This window comes from Sinohyriopsis cumingii, chromosome 17, assembly GCF_028554795.1.
Source record: "Sinohyriopsis cumingii isolate HCF-2022 chromosome 17, ASM2855479v2, whole genome shotgun sequence".
Classification (NCBI taxonomy): domain Eukaryota; kingdom Metazoa; phylum Mollusca; class Bivalvia; order Unionida; family Unionidae; genus Sinohyriopsis; species Sinohyriopsis cumingii.
In genome coordinates this window covers 47,994,750-48,016,797 of record NC_142977.1, presented here as the reverse complement: position 1 = coordinate 48,016,797, position 22,048 = coordinate 47,994,750, and the positions used below count along the sequence as shown (strand labels likewise).

General features: G+C 38.0%; 1 protein-coding gene across 1 annotated transcript in view; it reads right to left on the bottom strand.

Moving 5' to 3' along the window:
• Window positions 1-6,309: 6,309 nt before the first annotated feature.
• LOC149778562 (uncharacterized) overlaps window positions 6,310-22,048 on the bottom strand; it is a 58,620-nt gene continuing 42,881 nt past the window's right edge. Inside the window, exons 5-6 of the mRNA XM_089938358.1 lie at window positions 16,288-16,581; window positions 6,310-6,392 (exon numbers count right to left, since the gene is read on the bottom strand). Of these exons, the coding sequence (XP_089794484.1) occupies window positions 6,310-6,392; window positions 16,288-16,581 (377 nt within the window). The remainder of the gene's footprint in view (window positions 6,393-16,287; window positions 16,582-22,048) is intronic.

The following is a 22,048-nucleotide window of genomic DNA, read 5'->3' as shown; positions in this document are numbered from 1 at the left end:
GGCGATAGTGAAATGTAAAAACACTATATACGTACGTTGTTTACATAACTAGTCACATAGATAAAATATAATTCCAGAACTATTAATATGTACTACTCTAAACATTACTAGGACCGCCAGGCTTAATGATATTTTATAATCATTTAAATATGAATAGACCAGACGATGCGTCCAGTGAAACGAACATAACATGATAGTATACATTTTTGCAAATCATTATGAGTGGCACCAAGCTGCGTCTGATTCATATCCAACAATATTTACAATACACGTGTGGCCACCACAGAGAGATATTCGCAGACGAAAACAGAGAGCAATAGAGATGTGTTTATATAATATACTGTAATCAAGGGATAAAGATCTGTTGCGAGTTAGACATAAATAGGTAAGGCACTTAATCATAGCTAAGTTTGGCATCAGTACAATATATCCATTGTCTATGTAATCTGAGACACTAGTAATGGTTTGTGTATAGATCGAGGATATATGTAACTAGCCATCGGGCATAATTGCATGTATTAATCGGAGTAACCATCCGTCAATATAGTTCATACCAATCGTTACATGGCATGTTAACCTACCCTATGATCAAGACCTATATGGTCACAAACATGAAACACCGCCCTATGGTAGGCAATAATAGAGACAGTATATGAGTTCCATAATATTTGACTTAGGTTCATTTTGAGGTGATTTATTTGGAGCATAAGTTATTATGGATGCATAGAAGTTGTACATGGTGAGGTACTGTCCAGAACAAATGCATAGTTGATGATGCTAACATTACCACGATTAACAATTCTTCTTGGAATAAATTACGAGAGAGGCTTAAATTGCCAAATGATTGCATCAACATTTATGCACGTTTGCTGCCCATAATGTGAATTCTTTTGAATATTCTGTTTTTAAGTTTAGTACGAACCCGCTTCACATTCGTTTATATATCGTTTTGATTTTCTGATTACTCAGCAATGACATGTATCTGTCTTTATTGTGCATGACCTATCGTTATTGAAGGATACGATATTATTGTTTACCTGAAATGTTTCTTGATTCCCTTTCGTTTGTGATTGACCAAACTCCAATATTATTTCTGTTTTAACCTCTCCATACCCTGCTGGAATTATTTTCCATAAATGATACATTCTAGAAAGCCGCTATTTTTCAGAGACAAAATTATTTGCATACTACGTAAAACTGATATTTATATATTACGCTAGATTTTTGTCGCCGATTGAGATGCGTGCCTTTTCTCACATCGTTACTTGATGAGAGATGCAAAATTTGACACCTCATTGTTAATAGAAATACCTTTATTGCTAGTTTCCAACTGTTTCTAAATTTACTATGCAAATTCAATTTCGCTAATGCATAACGTTTTCCTATTTCTGTTTGATAAATAAGAGTTTATCAACTTTCTGCATGCCACCTTGTTGTACGATTGAGATAATTCTGTTCTTAAAACATTCTCTCTGTATCTCTTCCATTCAATTCTTCCAGTTTGTAAACCAATGAATAGCCTAACATACTGTTATCAATTATAAATATTTTAAGGTACATTTTAAAAGCAACAATCCTTAAATTCTTACTGCTACACATATTTAAATTTAGGTGTTCAAAGTTATCTTTTGTAAGGAAACGAACAGGATGATCCATTCATCTGACTTTCTTTATCTTATTTACTTCAAGCGAAGACACCTTTTGGTACGTGAATAGTGGTTATGTGATCGTAAATAGACTTTGGTGAACGTCATATCTTTTTCTGGTTTTATTTTGTGTAACATGCTTTGATATTCTATTCTTCAGGATTATGTTAAACTACTTACACTCCTTTATCTGAATAAATTGAAAACGAATCAAATAAGTTTCATTTGAGAAACTAGTCCTTAGCTTTCATTTTGTAAATACTGTTTCCTTCATGACATGTGTATTTTCACACATAGACACACATGCATACAAAAATATATATTTCACTACAAACATTTAGTGTTATCCATTGTCATTTTTTGCATATGTTTCCATGTCAATTGTGCCAGCCCGCCACAGATCCTAAACGCGAGTAATCTGTTTTTAGAGCTATAGTGGACTATGCTGCATGTGAGATGTGGACATATACGTTCTAGTTATCTATTCTTTTAGTTAAGTATATGTATTTTCTAACACTTCATTATATCACCCAAATATTGGATCTTTGTCAGCAGCCGGACTGGATCGTAATAAGATGCATTAGATCCTATTCTTTATCAGTCATTTCAACGAAATTGTAACATTCAGAGAATAAGTTATGGTGGATAAACTGTTTTTTATTATAGTTATCAACAAGTAAACTGGACGGCGGTTTAAAACATCCAGTTTATTTGCAACTATTTATAAACATTTCTCCAGTCCTTTAAAGCGAACGGATTAGTGGAAGTTTGTATATACAATAACATTGATGTTGATTCTAAAATATCCAATTTACACTGTGCGTCATCTATTCCTAGTTTGAACCAATTCTTATCTCGGTATTTCCCGAATGATTGAAGACTGAATTTGTATCTATTACGAGATCTTTACATTTTTATATTTACCACATGAAATACAATCATGTATGACACCGTTTAACTATTTGCCTATCAGTTTTGATGCCGATTATATAGGTGTTCTACCTCCTCGTCTTTTAGTGTAACATGAAAATGCGCATCTTGTCGGAAGCATAGAAATATTTCTTATTCACATTTTTCTAACATCTTTAATCAACAAATAATTACTTTCTCTACCTGGAAAGTTATTCTTAGATACAGATAATTTTGACCAGATTTGTATCACCTCTAAAGCTGGCAAGAAGGGGCAATATCTCAACATACCAATATTTTGTTGTCGATATGTGAAACTTATGAAATCAATGCAATGGAGAGTTATGGATTACAGTTTTGACATCATTTTTGATGTGCAAAGGATTTGAAATTATTTTCTGTTCGCCACTTGTCTCCTTCGCCTAGCTTGTATCTTAATAAATAGAAACAATATCCACTGGACTGACATTCTGTAACTCGTGAACGTAATAACCTCTTTATTTATATATATATATATATATATATATATATATATATATATATATATATATATATATATATATATATATATATATATATATATATATATATATATATATATATATATATATATATATATATATAAATGTATACCTGTTGGAGTTGACCCGTCTTCTGGAAACGTGATATTATTTGGGCTGTTATTTCTGGAATCATTGTTGTCTGTAAATGAAAAAAGTTGCTTTCATCTAAGAATAAATGCCAGAGAACATTGAGGATATTATGGTTATTTTGGGGGTCATTAAATATTATATTAAAAGTAACAAAAATATATTTGGCAGCGGTTTTGACAACTTTCTTTATTAGGTCATGTACCTACGTACATACATATCAATAAGTAGCAGAATTCTCTACAAGCAGTCACATACTAAATCAAGCTAAATTTAACAGTAAAACTTCATTGAATTTAAGTTTAGTTTAAAGCAAATATAACAAAGATAAGAATTAGCATATGCATAATGCACTTGCAATTCTGACAAAGATAAATACGTTGTCAGAATACTTAAGTGTCATACTGTATCATCCAGTGTTAGTAACAGGTTTTACTCAAGTAATAATAGCACATAAACATTACTTAACAGGAATATAATGTGTACTCTGTTAAGACAAGATAATGGGTCATATCATTCACTGGAAATATTCAACATATCAGCAATGTGGAACATTTGCAAAACCATTACTGACGATAGCGTAGTCAAGGATAATTAGTGTCAAATTGCCTCACGCAATAATTAATCATTCATTGTGAAATGTTGTCTGGAAATGTCAAATATGAAAATGATACAAATCAACATATCAGTCCTTGAAGTCTTCGTCATATTCGTTTATAAATATATAAACACCATTACCTGAAAATATATCTATCATGGAGGCTGAAAAATGGCGTTAAACCCTAGAACAACAAGAACAACAGCAACAATATATATATATATATATATATATATATATATATATATATATATATAGAGAGAGAGAGAGAGAGAGAGAGAGAGAGAGAGAGAGAGAGAGAGAGAGAGAGAGAGAGAGAGAGGGAAAGAGACATAGATAGATGGTTGTGTTTGTGTGTGTCTGTGTCCGTATTTATAAAGGTAAGTGTGATTACATAAAACAGTCACGATTGCGTAAGAGTTCTACAATGTTGCAAGCTTTAAATCAATTCTTCACACTTATACAAAATCAACACATGATCCTTATTGCTATTTCAACATCTTCCAAATGTCGGTTATTGCTTATACAATAATATTTCTTCATGAAATATGTGCAAATCGTATTGAAAAAAAAATATTTCTTTTATTGGATTTTAAGCTCCTATGATTATGTTTCTGATTGATGATGTTTAATTGCATTTCAAACAACTGGTCAAGAGATTGATTAATCATAGAATGTGCCATTGTACATGTCTGATTATTTTGTGTCTTTATATGTCCCTCCGAGTATGTAAGAACCTTAGTTTTAAAAAAAGAATTGGCATCATTATTACCTGAAATTTGAAAATGAGGTTCCCTTTATTGCAAATATTATTCTATAAAACCAGATATCCGATAATGTTTTACTCAAACATGAGATAACTCATCCATTCGTAACTGCGGCAGTAATAAATGCATTTTGTCTCTCTCATCATGCAATAAAACAAGAACTAAGAAAGTACGACGATCATATTTAATTAAGTTGGCAGCGCCAACAAAACATTTACCGGAAGTGTTCGTTACACGTCATTAATACAGCGGCCCATAAAGCGCAATCTACAAACAAATGATGAAACCCACGCGTCATAAAGCTGTACAAATTATTGTATAACTACTTATAAACTTCTGGACCCAGTTCTGCTCAAGCTTTACTGGGATAACAAGCCAATGGACTAATTGGTCTGGATTTTCAATTTGTGGTTTTGCGTTCAGCTCATTTCCGTGTGATTATCTGGCATGCTATATGTACACAATCCATCCTGCCTAGGTCATCGAAAAACCAGGTGGCGGAAGGCTATCGCCTTTGCAGATCTCGTTTCACCACTGTCGGTGTGGGTTCAAGTCTTGGCTTTGCCATCTTAATGTAAAAAAGATGACTCTGGCATATATATTTCTTAATTTAATTATGTCGTGATTTATGTTTGAACTACATTTTATTTAATTACTATATACTAAATACGAATTTAACTCATGACACGCAAAATACTTTTCGAGCTAAATACAGAAATCCCTTTTTCTAACCCATGCGACAGAAACATCTAGCTGTGTTGCTAACTTACTTTTAGTGTCTCAGTCTAGTCATCTCAGATCAGTCAAGGGACGCAACCATTGATGCCTTTTTCTGTGCCTGATGGAGTTATTTTCCCATCAAACAAACGATAACACTTTAGGACATTTAACAAAACAATTTGATTTGGAGTAGAGAGAAAAAACAACTTACAAAAAGAAGATTTAGAAAGAAAACGATAAAGATAAAACAAAAAGAAAATGGACTACACGCTAAGAAACATCTTGACTCTTAAAGGTAGGAGAGCAAAAATCGTAAATCTGTACCACCGACTGGGTGCCTATTCCATGTATACAGTATGCTTCTTGGACGATGGAAGTTTCGCAAATTATGCTAAATATGAAATAATAATTTCAGAAAATTCACCAAAGCGTGATTCAGATGATCTTTCCTTTCTTTTTCATGACTGGGAAACAGATAAAACTAACGTGTCTCTGAAACCGAACCAACTTTCGTCGGACAAAATAACAAAATCAGGAGCGAAAATAATTCAAAAAAACACTGAAACGGTCAAAGAGAGCAGATTTACAGAGATGGACGAACAGTTTGACACAAATTTTGTTTTAGAGCATGGAAATGAGATATATCACTAAAGCAAGATTGCAAACTGAAACTAGAATATTTAGAGTTTAACGAGACACAGACGAAGACGAGGAGAGGGGACGACATATGAAACACGAGAAATGAAAAACCAAGGATGTACACTAACCCTCTATTTCTATATCTGGTAAATATCTACAAATGTTTATGAACAAATGTCCAAGTGACTTTTGTAACCGTGACCATCCATTTTACCTTGCCCCTGTAATTTACGTGCATGCACCAAATGAGTAGTGGTGTTTACTGCACAAGTTGGTGCCCGAAAACTTAACTCGCTAATCAAAAAAATGGCTATGAAAGTAAACTTGACCAATTTGGCTTCTAAACGCATTACAAACTCTAGCGTGAGAAAATATCTATGTCAGAAACTAAAATAGAAAACAATGTTCCAGACATTCAGGCTATACACCTCACTGGCCACAAACGTCCCAACTCTCTCAACAACTACAGAAAACATAGTAATATCCATAAATGTGTTATGTCAAGGATACTTTCTTCTAATTTTGTTAAACATCCCCATTTTGCCCCAGTTGAATCAAACATGTCCATTCAATCTTTGATGACAAATAATGCATTTACCAGCCAGAGGGAACCATTTGTCCATCCACACGTTATTCCACAAACAATGTTCCCTGTATCAGATCCTTCCACTACTAGTAGCAACACTTACCATATTTCCAAGGCAGAAAATATAATTTTTACAAGAAATCGTGAACTTGAAACTTCATCACATGTTTATCAGCTAGGGTCTGTATTTTGAGGGTCATTCATACAGGGTGGTAATTTTACAATCAATATTAATTACAACACAACTATATCATAAACCGTTTCACCACCTCCAAAGAGAAGGAGAGTTAAATACGATGTTGGCTCGGATCTCTAATTAGCCGTGAATAGCCCAAGCACGGACACTCATGGTATATGTAACGTTTCGTTATAACAATAGAGGTGTGGGCCCAGTATCGTTCCATTCTTTATAATATAATTTCCTAAATTGTTACTGATGAAAATGAAACAGTTTCTTGTAATAAATATTAACTATTTTTTTAAATTTCATAACATCAATATATAAAATGTGATAATACCTCAATACTATGTAGTGTTTTATGTTGTATTTACACGGTCACGCCACAGTCTTCATTAATATATTTATATTAATGCACCACATGTAAATATTTGTACATTAACTACATTGCACAAGTGAGAGGTTATTTTTAATGTAATTGAAAGTATTGGGTGAGAAAAAGAATCTACGTTGGGGTTTGCACCGAGATAAGTAAATCCCAGTTGCGGGGTTGCATTACATTTCGATGGGAGAGAAATAATGTAACCCCTTGACTGAGATGTCCATGTCTCGGTGCAAACCCCAACATAGCTTATATTAATGACGAGTGCGGTTGAGGAAAGATTAAATGTGTGTATCAGTGGTAAGCATTCCTTTATTAACGACAATATAGTGTACACTGCAATATGTTGCACTGAATAACCGCCTATAGTACATGCGAATGAGTAACATGGATGAGGCGAGTGATCAGTTTCCATTTCTTGTATCATGCAAGAACTACGCTTCTAACCGTGGTATACTACATTTAATTTCAGGCTGCTCAAAGCCTATAACCTTCACTGAGTAATAACTGGCCCCCAGTGGTGGGCGAGGGTAAAATTTAGCTTAAACATGTGTCACGACCAATTATTTTAACAAACGAAAACTGAGAAATTCTGTATTTTATCAACTAATTGCAGTACCTCTACCTTCATATCGTACGAAACAAAATGCATATTAATGTGCTTTTTATGTTTCTACTCCCCCCCCCCCCCCGCTGGTCCGGGGTTGTAGAATTGGCCCGACGTGTCTCGCTACGTGTCGTAAAAGGCGACTAAGTAGAGGCAACCTGTTTGCCGTGGGTTGCGTCCCCAGTCGGGGGAGGAAAGGATCCTGGTAGTCGAGCAGAGGCTTTCCATGCAATACACTACTTTGGCCTCTACTCCTCTTAGACGGGTGGTCGGGATGGGCCCGGTTCCGACAAATCGGCTGGTCACGCCGAGACCTAGGAAGTCTTTATTTACTCTCTCATCTTCTTTATCTTTCTCCTTGTATCTCTCTTGATACCACCGTTGCCCCTATATTCTATTCCTTTATCTTTCCCTTTTCCAAGTCTTAGAAGACTTCCTAGAAGGCGGTGGCTTAACGGGTCAATCGGGGGGTAATTTTACCGACCTTAGAAATTGGCGACTTCAAGGTCAATCAAAGGTAATTATATCAACTGGGTATGGCATCTGTGTATCCCTGGCACTTGAAAAGTGTCCCCTTGTTGGGCTCCTTGGTGGGTGGGGAGCACGGGTGCTGAATTTTAAGTAAGCCAAGATGGAAAATCAAAAAAATCAAAACAAACGAACCAAAACTGGAACTGATTCAGATGATGAACCATGTTGTGTGGAATTCTTTCCTCGCTTCATGGTCATCCAATCAAAAGATGAAACCAAATCCCTAGCCGCACTATCGCCATTTATAATCGAAAAGACTATACTTGGATTAGTCGGCAAACCAAAAAGCGTTAACAAGATCAAATCAGGTGGTCTGCTTGTGGAGTGCGAACGTAAAGCACATACTGAGAACATTCAAAACATTAAGATCTTTCATGACATTTGAGCAACTTGTTTCGCACAGACATCTCTTAATATGTCAAAATGCGTCATTCGTTGCCGTGACTTGGCTGGAGTCAGCGACAAAGAAATCGTAGAGGGGATGAAAAATGAAGGTGTCACTGCAGTTCGTAGGATTCGTTTCAAACGAAACAACAATCTGCAGGACACCAACACCATTATACTCACCTTCAACAAACCAACGGTACCTAAAGCTGTCAAAGTTGGGTTCCTACAAGTTAAGGTTGAGATATACATACCAAATCTCCTCCGATGCTACAAATGTCAAAACTACGGTCATCATGAAGACCGATGTTCCAGAAGCCAAATATGTGAACGATGTTGAGACCCTTCTCATCGGGAATCTGAGTGCAGAGCCACTCCTCATTGCGTCAAGGAACACCATGCTAATTCAAAAGATTGCGATACATGGAAACAGGAGAAGGAAATCCAAAGGGTTAAATACACATCCAACATCCCATATCCAGAGGCCAGGAAGCTTGTACAAGCTAGAACATCACTCCCCAGTCCATCCTTCTCAACCTTAGTGAAAAGCAACCAAAAAGCAACGAAAGACGCCCAAACCCAAACAAACCCACCTGAATCCCCTTCCGACTCGAACATTCCGCATTACAAACCCCAGAAAAACTCAACATCGACGCAAACAACATTCAACAATATTCCACCACCAAAATCACCAAACAGTAAAAAAAAAAGTCGCAAACACATAGTCAACAAAAAGGGTCTGATGACCCTATAAAGCTGCACAATAGGTTTGGAGATTTTGAGGATATGGATGCAGAAGAATCTGCTCCATGTCCTCAAGGTGGATCCAGACCTAACAACAAAAAATACACCCCCGTACTTCCTCCAGATAAATAACCAAACAGACTGTCTCTGCGAAAGGACTAACCTAGCTCCAGAATCTTCAATATAAACTTGTAATGAAGAACACCATCATACAATGGAACTGTAGAGGGCTTAAAGCCAACTACCATGATATTCTTCTGCTTTTAAACGAACATGATCCTGCAGTACTATGTCTTCAGGAAACATTTTTGAAAGATACGGACAACATCACACCTAAAAACCTACTCCCTGTCTAACAACTACTCTCAAAACGTTGACAGGGCCTCAGGAGGAGTCTCTGTTATTGTGAACAACAGAGCCCCTCATAGCGTCATCCCTCTAAACACAAATTTACAAGCCACTGCTGTGAGCGTCACTCTACATCGAGTGTTTACCTTTTTGTTCTATTTACATACCACCAAACACCTAATACCAAACGAATTAGACAACCTTGTTCAACAACTGCCCGCACCCTTTGTTTTACTCGGGGATTTTAATGCCCATAACATTGTATGGGGTTCAAATCACATAAGTGACAGAGGTCACAAAATAGAAGACTTCATTTCCAGACACGATTTGTGTCTATATAATACCAAATCACCGACATATTTACACCCAGGAACGGGTACATACACATGTATCGATTTGACAATTTGTTCCCCATCGCTGCCTTTGGACTATGAATGGAAGGTCGCTGATGTCCTTCACAGCAGTGATCATTTTCCAATCTCTCTTAACAACACCGACGTTACAATTGACGAAGCAATTCCACATTGGAATTTAAAGAAAGCCGACTGGGCCAAATCTGAAACACTTTGTACAACTAGACTTAACAGGGATACTGTTTTAAACGACAATAACCCTTTTCAATATTTTACTTCTGTTTTATTCGACATTGCAGAAGAATCCATTCCCAAGTCCTCACCAAACATTAAAAAACTCTCAAAACCGTGGTTCACAAAAGAATGTAAAGAGGCCATTAGACAACGCCGAGAAGCACTGAAAACTTTTAATAATCGTCCAATGCCCGAAAATTTAACTAAGTACCGTATTGTTCGGGCCAAAGTCCGCCGCACGATTAAAGAAAGTAAAAGAACATCATGGAAAAATATGTTTCCACTCTAAATTCTCGTTCCTCAATAAAGAAAGTTTGGGACACGATCCGCAAAATAAATGGAAAGGGAAAATACAATTCGTTTCGACATCTCAAACTAAACAACAGGAATATCAATTCCAAACATGACATAGATAATATACTTGCTGATAGCTTCTCCAAAAATTCATCATCCTGTAATTATTCAGAAGACCTTCAGAATATTAAAAACTCACAAAGAAAAGACACGATTGAAAATCATATCAAATAACTCAGAAAGTTATAATCAACCGTTTACACTGTTTGAGCTGATGGAATCTCTGAATAAGGCCCACGATACATCCACAGGGCCTGACGAAATACATTACGAGTTTTTGAAACACCTCCCAGAACCTTCATTAACTGTCCTACTGGAAATTTTCAATAATTTATGGATTACTGGCAATGTACCAAATATTTGGAAAGAGGCAACAGTAATCTTGGCATCCGTCCCTCTACGAGAGACGATGGCATAGCTCCAAAGTACGCTTTTGCTTATCCTTCTTTTTAGCTCTCTTTTCAGCTTGCTTTATTCTTCTCTTTTCCTCTGCGTTTTGAACTCCCTGCCTGACAGCTAGACGCCAGCTGGAACGGTTGTTTGCACAGCTCTCCCAGTCGTTGACATTGATATTTGCTGTCTTCATATCCTTCTTGCAAACATCTTTGTAGCGCAGATGTGGTCGTCCAGTTGGTCGTGCACCTTCTGCTAACTCCCCATATAACAGGTCCTTGGGAATGCGACCTGGGTCCATTCTCTTGACATGGCCGAGCCAGCGAAGGCGCCTCTCGCTGAGTATGGAGAACATGCTGTTCATGTTGGCGCGTTCTAGAACCTCTGTGTTGGGTACTTTGTCCTGCCACTGGATGTGCAGAATGCGCCGCAGACATCTCAGGTGGAAGCTGTTGAGTTTCCTATCGTGTCTTGAATAGGTGGTCCATGTTTCGCTGCTGTAGAGAAGTGAGCTGAGCACGCACGCTTGGTAGACACGCAGTTTGGTCTTCTCTGTGAGGTTGGGGTTGTTCCAGACCCTCTGGTTAAGTCTGGCCATCACTGCTGCTGCCTTGGCAATCCTGCCGCCCACCTCAGAATCAATGGAAAGTGAGCTGGAGATGTTAGACCCGAGGTATGTGAAGTTCTCGACAACTTCCAAATTGTACCCATCGATGGAGACAGAGGGAGGGGAGTCTGTGTCCTGTGCCATGACATTCGTTTTCTTCAAACTGATGGTCAGTCCAAATTCCTTACATGCATGGGAGAGGCAGCATACCAGCTGCTGAAGTCCATCTTCCGTGTGTGATGTCAATGCTGCATCGTCGGCAAAGAGCAATTCACGGATCAGTACCTCTGTGACTTTAGTCTTAGCACGGAGACGGGCGATGTTGAACAGCTTGCCGTCAGCCCTGGTATGGATGTACACTCCCTCGCTGCAGTCCTTGAATGCGTACTGGAGAAGCATGGAGAAGAAGATGGCAAAGAGCGTCGGTGCAAGGACACAGCCTTGTTTGACTCCGCTAATGACTGGGAATGCTTCAGATGTTGCGCCATTGAAGCACACTGTGCTGTGCATGTTCTCGTGAAACGACATAATGACAGCAAGCAGACGTGGGGGGCAGCCGATCTTCTGCAGGAGTCTGAAGAGTCCACTCCGACTAACCATGTCAAACGCCTTTGTCAGGTCTATGAAGGCAATGTAGAGGGGCATCCGCTGCTCGCGACACTTCTCCTGCAGCTGACGTAGTGAGAAGATCATGTCTACAGTTGACCTGCCTGCTCGAAATCCACACTGGGATTCTGGGTAGACGCGAGAGGCTAGGATCTGCAAGCGCGCCAAGGCAACACGGGCGAAGGCCTTTCCGACGATGCTGAGGAGGGAGATGCCCCGATAGTTGTAGCAGTCGCTACGGTCTCCTTTGTTTTTGTACAAAGTGACGATGTTGGCGTCACGCATGTCCTGTGGGATGTATCACGGTTCCCAGCAAAGGCAGAGGAGTGTGTGTAGGGGCTGAAGCAGTGCTGGTTTTCCGCTCTTGAGGACTTCAGGCGGAATGCCGTTGCTTCCAGAAGCCTTCCCACAGGCAAGGCAATCGATGGCTTTTCCGAGCTCTTCCAGGGTGGGCTGTGTGTCTAGCTCCTCCATGACAGGCAGGTCTGGAATGGCGTCCAGGGCAGTTCCAGTGACATTGTTTTGGGTTGCATATAGCTCCAGATAGTGCTCAACCCATCGCTGCAGTTGTTTCCCCTGGTCTGTGATGACTTCGCCCGTCTTGGACTTGAGGGGGGTGGTCTTGTAGCTGGAGGGCCTGTCGCCTTTTTGATACCCTCATACATTCCTCTTGTATCCCCGGTGTCAGCAGCTGTCTGTATACTGTTGCAAAGGTTCAGCCAGTAGGTGTTGGCACAGCGGAGGCGGTCTTCTGGGCGTTATTCCTTGCAATCCTGAGCGCTTGTAGTGTTCTGGGGCTAGGTGCAGCCTTGTATGCCAGGAGGGCTTTCCTCTTTGCCTCAGTCACGGGCTCCATCTCCTCCCAGTTTGCCTCATACCAGTCGACATTCTTTCGCTCCCTCTTCCCGTAAGCTGTGATGGCTGAATTGTACACAGAGTCACGGATATGGGACCACTTGGAATCAATGGTGTCATCAGGTGTCACTTTGGTGAGGGCTTCCTTCAGTTTGCTGATCAACTGCTGTGTTTTCTCTGGGTTGCTTGCACAGCAGGTGTTGATACGTGGGTGACCCTTCTTCTTGGCGTGGTGCAGCTTCTTGGGTAATATTCGCACCTTGCTGGCCACGAGGGAATGGTCTGTGTCACAATCGGCACTGTGGTAGCTGCGGGTAAGGAGGACACTGGCCAGTTCTGCACGGCAAGAGTAATACCAGTTCCCAAACCCGGTAAAGATAGTGCAGATCCTAACAGCTATCGACCAATTGCACTCACAAGCTGTGTGTGCAAAACGATGGAACGAATGATCATTTCTCGGCTTGTCTGGTACTTGGAAACTAACAATTTAATATCTCCTTTCCAAAGTGGCTTTCGATATGGCCGTAGCACCAGTGATCATCTGGTTAGACTTAGACTAGAAACATTCATTCGCGATGCATTTATCAAGAACGAACACTTAGTAGCGGTCTTCTTTGATTTAGAAAAGGTCTATGACACGACATGGAAGTACGGGATACTAAATGACCTGCACGATCTAGGTCTAAAAGGCCGTCTGCCCTCTTTCATATCCAACTTTCTCTCCGACAGAGAATTCAAAGTACGAGTGGACTCTACTCTCTCAGATCTGCACCAGCAAGAGATGGGTGTGCCCCAGTCCAGTATTTTATGTGACACTTTTCACTATCAAAATTAATAGCATCACCAAGTGTTTGACTCCTGGTGTGGATTGCTCGCTATATGTTGATGATTTTCTCATATGTTATCGATCGAAGCACATGCATACAATTGAACGACAACTTCAGCAAAATATAAACAAGATTCAAAATTGGGCCAGTGCAAACGGTTTTAAATTCTCGAAGTCCAAAGCAGTATGCATGCATTTCTGTCAGTTACGAAGACATCACGATGAACCTCACCTCACGCTGGACGGAACACCTATTCCAGTTGTTGAGGAAACAAAATTTTATGTATTATCTTTGACAGAAAAATGACTTTTATTCCACACCTAAAGAACTTGAAAGATAAATACTTAAAAGCACTTGACCTACTTAAAGTAGTAACGCACTGGGGTACTGATAGAAAAATCATACTCAGTTGATATAAAACGTTTATACGGTCCAAACTGGACTATGGTTGCGTTGTGTATGGTTCAGACAGAAAGTCATATTTGAAAATGCTTGATCCAATTCATCATCAGGGAATAAGACTGGCTCTGGGAGCATTTAAAACATCCCCTTGTGAAACCCTACTAGCTGAAGCGAACGAACCACCGTTATCGCATCGTAGAGAAATGCTTTCCGCACAGTATGCTCTCAAATTAAAATCAAAACCCTCAGAATCCTGCTTTTACGGCTGTTTTTCAACCCAAATACAAAACCTTGTACGAAAATAAACCAAACGCCATACCTTCCTTTGGCATTAGAATATCATCCAGCCTAGATGTTTCTAAAATTCAGAAAACGTCCATCTCCGAAACACCACCCTGGCTAATTAAACAACCAAAAGTACTTTTTACGTTACACGATGGAAAAAAAATCCGAGACTAGTCCTTCTGTCTTCCACAACTCTTGCCATGAACTCCTCTCCGAATTTAAAAACTACACAAGAATTTACACGGATGGATCAAAGGACGAGGAAAAGGCTGCTGCAGCCTTCATTTGTGGGACTAACACAACGCAAATTCGCTTACCAAATGGAACATCAATTTTTTCAACCGAAATCAGAGCAATAGACCTTGCTCCGCAACATATAGAAAACAAACGTATTTTAAACAGCATCATCTTTTCCGACTCACTATCAGTACTTCAGTCACTACACAATAGAAAACTGGATAATCCATTATTGAAAAACACACTCGTCAAAAATACCGAGCTGAGTGTCTCCCACAATATAATATACTGTTGGTTACCTAGCCACATTGGTATTAAAGGTAACAAAAAAGCAGATCGCGCTGCTAAAATGGCTCTTACTCAAGAACCATCTGATTTTAAAATACCGTATACTGATTTTAAACCTTGTATCAGAAAGTCCTTTCGTCAGAAGTGGCAGGCATCATGGAATGACGCCGTGAATAACAAACTTCATGCAATCAAACCAACTCTAGGAAAATGGACTCCTTCCTACAGAACCGTGCGTAGGGAGGAGGTAGTCATTGCAAGAATCCGAATTGGTCATACTTATATCACCCACTCCCACATACTAAAAGGTGAAGACCCACCAGAGTGCATTTCTTGTAACGAACCATTCACTGTTAAGCACTTTATGATAGAGTTTTTTGACCTGCAACCTACGCGCGATCGTTATTACATTGTGCATGACATGAAAGAACTTTTTGATACTATAAATATCACTCGTATTATAGAGTTCCTGAAAGCAGTAAATATTTACTCTAAACTCTAACTTTTATGCTATCACCTTGTGCAGTTTTATGCATTATATATACCGTCCCTTTTCATCATTTTTCATTAACTTAGAACATTTACATCCCCCGTTGATCGGGAAGCTTTATTTTGCACCGTTACCATCTTACCGTTTTAATTCCAACCATTTGTTCTTTTATATCGCTGGTCGATATAGGACCTTTTATAATTTTGAAAAGATTATACAAATAACATTTTGTTTGGCGCTAAATAGCCTAACAGTGCTGATGCGCCGTAAAAAATAAAATCAATCAATCAATCAATGTTTCTACAGCTTGTCACATGTGCCATTTTTTCAAATCATAGAAACAAAAGCTCATTGTTTTGCTGTTATGTCTTTTCACGTGTGACAAATGTTCTTTGCAAAATTCAATATGGTGTGAATATTGATCCTGCATGAACATTATATTTTACAGAGGCTACAGGATACTATTGCAATCTTCACAGAGGGAGCTATGTAATCAATGTATTTTTTACTGGAGGCTATTAAAATATTTGCAACGGCGAGCTATGTAATTCTTAATTACATTCTGGTTTGCTTATGATAGAGAAGGAAACATGCCTATGACATGCCGAAATACAATCAATTAACATAATTTTGCATAAGATTGGACAGATATTAACTAGAGACTCACAGATAACCTCCAGGGTTATGCTAGCACCAATGGTAATATTGGTTACGTTATTCCTTGCCCTGCAAGAGTAATTCCCGGCGTCCTTTCTTGTTGCATTTGAGATTAGCATCGTTGCTGCGTCCGATACGAGCTTGTCTGCAATGTTTTGGTCTCCATGCTTTATCCATTGGAACGAACAGGATGGATAACACGTGGACAAGCAGGTGATGTTTAAAGCGCCAAATTCATGAATGGTTGTTTCCTCGGGGATGAAGGTAATATTGTCTGGGCCATCAGTGGAAGATACGATATTATCTAAAGAACATACATAAGGAAAGGTACAAAGATTCATGCACATAGATTGTAACCAGAGACTGAACAGAGACTCACAGGTAACCTACACTATATTATGAACCACCGTTTTATTGACTGCGTTATTATGTGCACTGCAAGTGTAATTTGCCGAGTCCTTTCTTGTTGACTTAGGGATAATATACGAAATAGAGCATAAAATAGAATGCCTAGATACAGCTGAAGGATGCGATATAATATGAAGTATCATTATAAAGAGAAAATAATATTATCATATAGACCAAGTACTTTTGAATTCGTCAGCAGTTGAGAATCTAACCGGTCCATGGGTTACATCACCTATCGCCTTGTCTGTATGTATCCATCAGCTGCGTAGGCTCTCGATTAGGAGCATGTACATCAAAAGGTATGCAAGCTACTCGTGGATGTGCGTAGCAGATACATGGCGATGCAGTGATTAACTATCATCGAAAGACACCGTCACTCGTGATTTTCTGACATACATAAAGATGTTCGTATTGAAAGTTAATATACACACTAGTCAAAATTTAACGTGTTTTGCGTCAATATAGGGATAGAACTTTACGATCCTTTCCTTTCTTACAAAAATTCAATATATCTACCCATGTACCTGAGAGTTATTTCCTATCGCAAAACAATTCCGTGTTCCTACTATTTTGTAGATGTGTGCACTTTCCTGAAATTGGGTTAGTGCGTGCATGCAATGTAATGAGTGTTTAACCCGATGATCAGGATAATATCACTTCATGATATGACGCATCCTCCTGTAGTATCCAGGTATAGTAATAGATTTGTAATTTTCTAGATGAAATTATATATGCCTTAATATCTTTCAAATAAATCGTGACCAATTTAAAAGAGTGTGGCGAAATATTAACGCCATCTGATGGATTTGGCAAACAAATATATATTTCAGTAGAATTATGTTTCCTAATGGTTTGCATTCCCTTATGCTCTTGCACGAAAACTTTGGAAATTTGGTCAAAGGTTTAGATCACTGGCTATATTGGTGATATATATATATATATATATATATATATATATATATATATATATATATATATATATATATATACGCGTGTGTGAGAGTATGTCTGTGTGTGTGTTTTGCTGGTTGTTCAATCCTGGTTGTATAGTCAGGCAAACAAGTTACACCCCAAGTCCTCAAATTTGTCATTGCAACGTCCTTTTTAGCGAGGAATGGACATACGCCGCAGAAGGTTAGTATCCCGGCGTTTGGTAGATACTTAACAGGAGTCGTTACTCCTGGCGCTAGTTCGTTCCCTACTAATAAATAATTATGAGTCTTTACTCGGTTCATAGTTTGTGATTATATTATTGTCATTGTGTGTATTACATTTGGCATCTAAATGTTTGCAAATGCAATGGATCCCTAGATGTCGGTTTTATCATATTTGTATAAAGTATATCAAATAATCTTGTCAATTCAATGTACACAGCTAGTCTTAAACTAACTTGAGTACACATACAAGTTTTAATACAGCGATCAACCATCCTGTTTTAAAGCATTTAGTCGATGCTACAAAGAAAAACCAATCTTATCTTATCTTCGCTTTAAGACAATATTTTGATTTATACATAGCTGTTGATATGAACTGCGTTAGGAATGATTTCATACTTTCCAAATATTCTTGTATGTGTCCACTGTTTCGAGTCCTTTGTGACACTTTGACTTTGAGGAAGAGATTATAAATTTCAAAAACGCTAAGCCTTCATTTAAAGTAGATCTGGATGGAAATCCAATATGTGCATTTTGCTGAGCGCTGATTTTATCATGTCTTGTTCGTTTGCTCCGATGCACATCCATTCTCTTTCTTGTCAGTCTTTTTCGAAAGGAAGACTGAATCTACCATAGTTATGTGGATGTTTCATTATGTATGTATGTATTTATGTATGTATGTATATATATATATATATATATATATATATATATATATATATATATATATATATATATATATATATATATATATATATATATATATATATATATATATATATATATATATATATATATATATATATATATATATATATATGTGTGTGTGTGTGTGTGTGTGTGTGTCTTCTTCGTTAGGATATCCTACAATGTGATCGTAAATGCCCATTTGAATTCCTTTGGATTTATACCTTTATACTTGTCGGAACTGAACAAAAGTTAAATATTTTGGCCCCTACAATGGTACTTATTGTTACAATATTTGGGTAGAAATTTATTGTGGAAAAGATTTGCAATCTTCGTTAATGTAAAATTGAAATATATCAGCACTGCGGTCAGTGTGATTGTAGCATGTTTAAGGTGTATAATATTGCTTCGAATGAAAACAAATACAAACTCGGTTAATACGTCTCGGAATATATAATGGCAAAAGTTGGAGCGATCATTAAAAGGAGATAATGAGAGCAGCAGGGAAGTTCTACAGACCAGACCGTTCCAACAAAAAAAAACCTTCTATGAGAACATTTTCTGTAGAAACCTCAGAAAACAGAAATAAACCTTTCCAGAAAAACTAATTTGCGTAAATTCAACCCCTAATGCAATTTTTGTGTGCGAATTATGTCATTCTGGACAATAGAAAAAATATGATTTTTCGGGGGGGGGGTGGAAAAATGATCGGGTGTCGATGAAGTTTGCAAGGGAAAGGCTGCGGATACTAATTTTACTTCACAATAAAACAATATCATTGAAAATAAGATGAGTCGAAAAACTAGCACAGTTGGAGAACCTCATTCTGCAAGATTAACACGAGAAGAATTAGCGGCAGTAAGGAAACTCATTCCGACAAAAAAATTATTTAAGAAAAAAGTTCGTGAGTATGATGATTCACAATATCATATTGGTGAAGTATCGTCAAAATGGTTGAGTCCAGTCACTGGAGTTATCGAACAAGTCGCATATGGCAAACAACAAAAGGATAAGGAACTTAAAGATCTTGGGCTTATTCCCATGACGAGAGATATTGAGCAACATACCCAAGTGGTTCCGGGTCAACTTGAGCAAATTCGACACGAACAAGAACAAACACGAATACAAGCACAAGCACAAGCGCAAGCGCAAGCACAAGCACAAGCACAAGCACAAGCACAAGCACAAGCGCAAGCACAAGCGCAAGCACAAGCACAAGCGCAAGCACAAGCACAAGCACAAGAACAATTGCCGCAAGCACAACCTCAAAGGGAAAAAATAAAAATTTCGGGTTCCGATAAATTTACCGATGAAACTATCGCAAGAATAAAATCAATGAATCCGGATGAGGTTGTAAAATTTACTGTGGAAAATTTTGAGAAAAACAGACGAAAAAAACTGATGAAACCGGGTCAATCCGAGAAAGTAACATACACAAATTGGATAAGGTGGGTATATTATGCATACAAGAATGTCAAAGTAATTAAATTTAATGATCCAGAATATGCTAAATTTATTCTTTTGGTAGGTAGTTATGAAAATATATACAAATCTAAACCATTATTGCTATCTTTGTCTTCATTTCACAAAGTTGAACCCGAACCAGAGAAAATTGAATCCGAATTTACAAAAATTAGACAAAAAAGAATCATGCCATCAAGATATTTTACCCGTGATGCTCTTGAAAAATTTAGTGACGAAGATAAATTAATTCGAATCGCAAGGTTTGGTTTTGCAGAACCAGAAAAATATTTGAAAACAAAATATCATGATTTAAATATGACAAAGGGACAATGGATGCCTATTGTGTATTTTGCTTCTGTGGAAAAACCTGTTGATATCGAAGATCCCGATTACAAAAATTTTACAAGAGAAATAAGAAAATTAGATCAGGAAGAAATATCAAAACCGCCCGAAGAACTTGAAGATGAACCTGAAGATGAACCTGAAGATGAAACCAAAACAGGAAGTGGATATACCATCTGTCCTGACAGTGTTGTCAACGACGTATCTCGCCTCGAAGTATTAATCGGAGGAAAACGAGCCGGAAATAACTCCCGTGAGATAGTCAACGAAGCCTCAGATATTTGTCAGCGATTATTTCGTGGTGGTATCATTGATTCTCACATTTACAAGGAACTCGTCGATGAGCTTATCGATTAAAATAACACAATTGAAATAACATGATTGTTCACAAACATCAGCGCAGACCAAGACAAGTCCGCGTAGTTAACTCTCGATTGCCCGTGTACAAATATATCCACGGCAACGGATTCGGCGATATTATTGGAAGTCTCGTTACGCGAGTAATACCTAAAATTGGACCAATGGTAAAACAACTAGGATTGAAAGCGATAGGAAAGATAGGTGAGACTGCTGTTTCTGGTATCGGTAATTTGGCTAGTAAAGGCTTCAACGCCATCAAAAATAAAATATTAAGTTTAGTACGTAAAAAACAACCCGTCAAATTACCCATTACCAGCGAAATGCCACCTGAAGTCAGTAAGGCCATAAATGATGCGGCAAATAAAAAAATAAATGATCTAGCACAAGAAGCTGCTATAACAAATCTAGCGCAGGAGGTTGCTAAGACAAATATTGCAAATGAAGTTGCTAATACAAATCTAGCAAATACAAGTTTCATTTCAGGCGATGGTCTTCGTTTTAGACGATATTATTAATAATAAATGTTCGCACAAGTGTCAAATGAAGTATTTGACATGGATGAACCAGTAGGTAGGGATACATCAGTGCGAGATTTCCAGTATTTCTCGTACGATACAGTTGAACCCAATTCAAGAAATCGGAAGGAAATACAAGTCCACGATACAACAAGATATTTTCTTCCATCTGAGGCTTATATCGAATTTGTTGGAAGGCTTGTTAGGACAGACGATACCGACTTTGGAGCGGATTTTAAAGTTGGATTTGTTAATAACGGAATTATGGCACTATTCAATAGCGCCATTTACATGATCGATGGAAAGGAGATTGAATCAATTACGAATAACGTTGATATAGCAACGACGATTATAGGATTAGCAAGATACTCGGATGATTTTACCAGATCAGCCGGTCCTAGTATGATGTTTGTGAAGGATAATACTAATGACCCCGATCATTTTCCGTATGTCGTCAGACAACCGAATAATCGTGCTGATCCTCCTGTTATTGCTCAAGCTGCTGGTCCTACTCCTTTCGAAGATATGATAATTAGCGTTAATGATCGTTACAACCTTGGATTTAATGTGCGAAAGAAAATGTTAGTTGGAAATAGTCGAAGATTTTCCTGTGCAATTCCATTATCTCATATTTTTGGATTTTGTAGACATTTTAGAAAAGTTATTTACGGAGCAAAACATACGATATCTTTCGTTCGAGATGCCAATGATGACAGAGCCATCTGGCGAGCAGGTGGTGCAGCAGCTGATATCGGTAGAGTTGTCCTTGAAAAATTTACTTTGTGGATGCCAGCGATAACACCATCGATGATCATAGAAGAAAAATTATTATCATTTATGA